Source organism: Lathyrus oleraceus, chromosome 5 (genome assembly GCF_024323335.1).
Source record: "Lathyrus oleraceus cultivar Zhongwan6 chromosome 5, CAAS_Psat_ZW6_1.0, whole genome shotgun sequence".
Classification (NCBI taxonomy): domain Eukaryota; kingdom Viridiplantae; phylum Streptophyta; class Magnoliopsida; order Fabales; family Fabaceae; genus Lathyrus; species Lathyrus oleraceus.
In genome coordinates, this window is record NC_066583.1 from 643,813,929 (window position 1) to 643,819,441 (window position 5,513).

Here is a 5,513-nt window from a genome sequence, read left to right on the forward strand (position 1 = left end):
ACCGCGAATAATTAGACAAATACCAAGATTTGCAGAGTTTGACAGGTCGCAAGATGCTAAGATAGACTCTGAAGGGGAAGTCATTCAGTGTTCCATGGTTGAAGACTCTGAACCAGTCAGTACAGAACAAGCTCTCAAGAAGAAAGTGTGGTTGAAGTCCATGAAATAAGAACTTAAGGTTATATAAATAAACAAGAATTGGGAGTTTAATGAGCTTCCAAAGAACAAGAAATCCATCAGTGTCAGATGGGTGTACAAGGTGAAACTAATGCGAGATGGATCAATTTTAAAACATAAATCAAGGTTAGTAGCTAGAGGATTTCTATAGAAACCTGGACTAGATTACTTTGAGGTGTTTTCTCTTGTAGCTAGACATGAAACAATTCGACTGGTGATTGCTATAGATGCTAACAGGAATTGGCCTCTGATGCATTTAGATGTGAAATATGCATTTCTAAATGATCATTTACAAGAGGAAGTTTATGCATCACATCCTCTTGGATTTGTGAAAAAGATTCAGGCAGGGGTGGTGTACAAGTTGCCTAAATTCTTATATTGACTGAAACAAGCTCCTAGAGCCTAGAATCTTAAAAATTGATTCATTTTTCAATCTTCAAGGATTCAGAAAATATGAGATGGAGTATGGTGTTTATGTTCAACATACATTTGATATCAATATGATTCTGGTGTGTCTCTATGTTGATGACATATTCCTAACAGGGAGTTGTTCAACTGAGATAGCTAAGTTCCAGAAGGTGCTGATGAATGAGTTTGAGATGACTGGTCTAGGAAATATGACATATTTTATAGGGATGGAAATTTTTTACTCTTATAAGGGTATAATTTTGCACCAAGTGAAGTATAAACTTGAGCTTCTAAAGACATTTGAGCTGATAAATTACAAGTCTGGAATCACACCTGCTGAAACAAATAACAAGTTTGATTCTGATGTTGAGGATATCGATGTACATGCTACAAATTTTAAACAATTGGTAGGCTCATTGAGATATCTATGTAATACCATACCTGATATTTGTTATGCAATTGGAATGGTGAGTAGGTTTATGAACAAACCAAAGTGGTCAAATTACCAAGTTATTGTCAGGATACTGAGGTATATTAAGGGGACTATGAAGTATGGAGTTTTGTTCCTTTGTGGTGCTAAAACTGAGTCAGAGCTAATATGCTATTCAGACTCTGATTGGTGTCGAGACAGAGTTGACAGAAGAAGTACTTCTGGATATATTTTTAAGTATATGGAAGGTCTTATTTCTTGGTGCTCTAAGAAGCAATCAGTGGTTGCATTGTCAACCTGTGAAGTTGAGTACATTGCAGGTGCTTTGACTGCTTGTTAAGCTATTTGGATTTTGAACTTATTGTAGGATCTGAAGATCAAAGGGAGAAAGCTTGTGAAGTTGATGAATGACAACAAATCCACTATAAGTCTTGCCAAGAATCCAGTGCTGCATGGAAGAAGCAAGCACATTGACACGAAATTTCATTTTTTGAGAAACCAAATTCAGAATGGGTTACTTGAAGTTGTGCACTATAGCACTCATAAGAAGTTGGTAGATGTTAACTAAGGCTATTAAGGCTGAACACTTTATCCAATTAAGAGATGAAATTGGTGTCATTGATTTTGATTAGCTGAATATGAATTAAGAGATGGTGTTAGATATAATTCAAATTCATTTAAGTTGAATTTGGAGTTAATTTGAATTTCATTTAATTCTGAATGTGTGTATAAGTAGAAGTTGAGTTTTCAGTTTGGTAGAGATCTTACAATTGTATCAGAATTTCAATTCGGTAAAAGTTAGTTACAACTTTTCTCTCTTGTCTCTCTTCCTTCATCATCTTCATCTTCTTCCTCTTGTGCACCAACATGGTATAGGTGTAAAAATATTGAAACTTGAAAAAAACTATAAGTAAGTTACAAAAATACCATGAAAGTGGTGAACGGGTCAAGAACTCAAGCTTTTAATGGATTGTAACAATCCTTAAGAACCAAGGAGGGAGAAAATTATATATATATATATATATATATATATATATATATATATATATATATATATATATATATATATATATATATATATATATAGAGAGAGAGAGAGAGAGAGAGAAAATAGACATGAACCAAGTGAGGTGTGTTAAATATGAAAAAAAGTGTGGGGTCGGGAAAAAGATATAAAGGATAGATGAAATAAGTTTTTTACAATTTATCTAATGAAAGATATGAGATATTAACATGCCGTGATAGCTATAAACTAGAGAAGAGAGTCAGAATTATAACTGCCATCATATTTAAAAACACGAGGTAAAAGAATTGTTGAAAATGACAAGTAATAGAAAGGAGGATGGTTCAAACAACATACATATTGAAGTGTAGAAAATTCTTGGAGATATAGGTATTAAGTGGTCCGCCAAGTTTTTAACAACCCATGAGGTAAAATAAAATGATGAATGAATAGAGAATAATCACTCATGAACACGAGATAAGATATAGGGATAATTTATGGGAACATGAGAAATATACAAATTTACAAAAAAAAGCATAGGATGATTAAACTTATGAGTCGTGTCATGAGTTTATGGCAAAAAGTGATTCGATGAAGATTAAGAAAAGAAATTGAAGTTACTGATAATCAATTTGATTTAATGCAAGGGAGATCGACCATGGAAGTGATATATTTTCATCAATTTGAAGGTGTGTGATAGAGTAGCTAAAGAGATTTTGTGGAAAGTCCTAGAGAAAAAGAATTTAAAGTTGTCTAAATTCGAGCTATTTTTGTTATGTATGAGAGACTTTCGACAAGTCTGGGGACACAAGTGAAGAGACATGTGATTTTCCCATGATAATAGGGTTGCACCAAGGTTCAACCCTAAATTCTTCCTTTTAGATGTACTTATGAAACACGACCAAGAGTTAACACTAAGATGTATTATTTTTTCATATGATATAGTCTTAGTTGGAGAATTAAAGGAGGAATTAAATGAGGGGTTGAAGACGAGTCTTAGAAGTATATGATTTTCGTCTAAGCAGAAGTAAGAAAGAGTATATATGAATGTAAGTTTAGCAGAAGGAGAAGCATTGCTAACTTACAGGAAAAAGTTAGAGATCTTATCATACCACAAATTATGTGATTTAAATATCTTGGACCATAGTACAAAAGAATGGAGAAATAGAATGAGATGTAAACCATCGAGTTCAATTTGGATGGTTGAAATGGGGAATAACCTCAAATATTTTACATGATACAAAAGTATATTTCAAACTAAATAGAGAATTTTATCGAACAATTCACTACTATAAATAACGCTTCTAACGTCGCACGCGAAAGAGATGTAACCTCGGCTACCTAGGAGAGGTAACGAAGGGTGACATGAAAAGATGCCACTTGACACCTCAGTTATTTAAAATCGGAGGGGTAAGTTATTTGATCATGGATTGAACCCCATCATCTTCATTTTTACTATTTACAAATCTGGATTGCGCGCCCAACATAACATCTTGGTTTTATTTAAAAAATGAGGTGATATCCCTATATTATTAGGTCATATTTAATAAATAAATCTAGAGGTGACTTTTTTTTATATTTTTCGTTTGTACCTACAAAACTATATCACAAAATATAGAATCATATTTTGCAGATTTCTGAAACAGAAACATTTGTACCTGCATTACAGAACCATATCACAGAAGAACAATTGTTTACAACAAATTAAAAAAGAGTAAAATGAATAATTATAAACTAATTAGGATAACCATCAACAACATTAAATCTTTAGTAAAAGGAATAAAAAAGAGTAAAATGAATAATTATAAGTTACTAAGTGATATAAAAAATGTACTTACTAGTTTTCATATATTCCCTCTTTATGATCACGACGGATAGCATGCACATCATCTGAATCATTTTCTTCAGATGATTGACGTACATGTGTTGCGAAACAAGGGGTCTTGTAGTCAACATCTTGATTTTCATCAGGAAGATATTTTCCTTGAAGTACAATTGACCATCTAGTTTTAGAAGGATCAATGACATGAAAAACTTGCTTTGCTTGGGTTACCATGATGAATGGTTCGTTCTTATAAGTTTCCTTTCCAAGATCATCTTGTGTGAATCCTAATTCATTGGTTTCTATACTAGTGTTACTATCAATCCACTTGTACTTAAATAAATGCACTTTAAAATAAACATAATCAATCTTCATAATCTCCTCAATGAACCCAAAGTACGCTCTAGATACTAGTACATGATTGTTATCTTTGGCACTAGAGAAGTACATGGATTCAACTTCAACCATAACTCCACTATTTTGCATGGTACTAAGATCATCCTTTTATTTTGTATAGAATGAATATCTAGTAATTATGTATGCACTCTAAATAATTACATTAAACTTAGGCATACGTGACAACCATTTAATTGTCTCTGATGCACTACTCTCTTTAGAAACATTTTCATTTAAAACCAAGTTATGAAAGTTTTGTTATGCTCTATTAACAACCATTTTTCATTCATCCAGGGATATTTTTCCTTTACAAGAATTTTTTGAGCGGTCAAGTAACATTGAACTTCATCAAGGTTATTCAATATATACAAATGTGCTTGAAGAACTACATCTCGGCTAAAAAATTTAACATTTAAACCTTGAGTACCTCTACCATCATATCTTCCCTCATGACGAGACTTAGGAATTCCTATAGAGTTAGCTTCTGACAAATACATTATATAAAACTAAATAGCTTCTTTTGTGATGTATTGTTCAACAATCAAAGCTTATAAACGATGATGATTCTTTATATACCCTTTGAAGATCTTCATGTAAAGCTCCACGGGATATATCCACTGTAAATAAAATGGACCACAAGTTCTAATATTTCTTACTAGATGAACAACTAAGTGAACTATAATATCAAAGAATGGTGGGGGGAAATATCTCTAATTGACACAAGATAATTGCAGCCTCATGTTCCAACTCGTCTAAATTTTCAAGATCAATGACTTTACTACATATAATATTGAAGAATAACCACATTTTGGTTATAGTCACCCTTACATTCCTTGGTAAAATGTCACAGATAGCCACTGGCAGAAGTTGTTGCATCAAGACATGACAATCGTGAGATTTTAAGTCAACTACTATTCGGCAACGTGTTACATTCTGGAAGTGTTGTTGAATTATAATTCCTTGTGTCGAAGCAGGTTGCTCGACAAAGCAAGGAAGTGTCGAATCACCTAGTGTGTTGAGTTGTGTTATTGTGTCGAAGTGTCAAAGCATGTTGCTTCATACAAGATTTCGACTTATGCCTATTTTAGTAGTGTTATCTATTTTGGGTTTTTATAGTTTTTGGCTTTGGCTTGAGGTTCAAGTTAACCTAAATTTATAAATAGAGGGAGTAACCCTTATTTTTGTAGAAAAAAAGTGAATAGAGTATTCATAACATTGTATTCATAGTATTTTGCAGTTGCAAAGTGAATAAGAAGTTTTCCACAGTTTGTAGGCAG

At 32.7% G+C, this 5,513-nt stretch overlaps 1 protein-coding gene across 1 annotated transcript; it reads left to right on the forward strand.

Moving 5' to 3' along the window:
• Positions 1-635: 635 nt before the first annotated feature.
• Positions 636-1,355, forward strand: LOC127082645 (uncharacterized mitochondrial protein AtMg00810-like). Its single transcript, XM_051022876.1, has one exon. The coding sequence runs from the start codon at positions 636-638 to the stop codon at positions 1,353-1,355; it is 720 nt and encodes a 239-aa protein (XP_050878833.1).
• Positions 1,356-5,513: the final 4,158 nt, after the last annotated feature.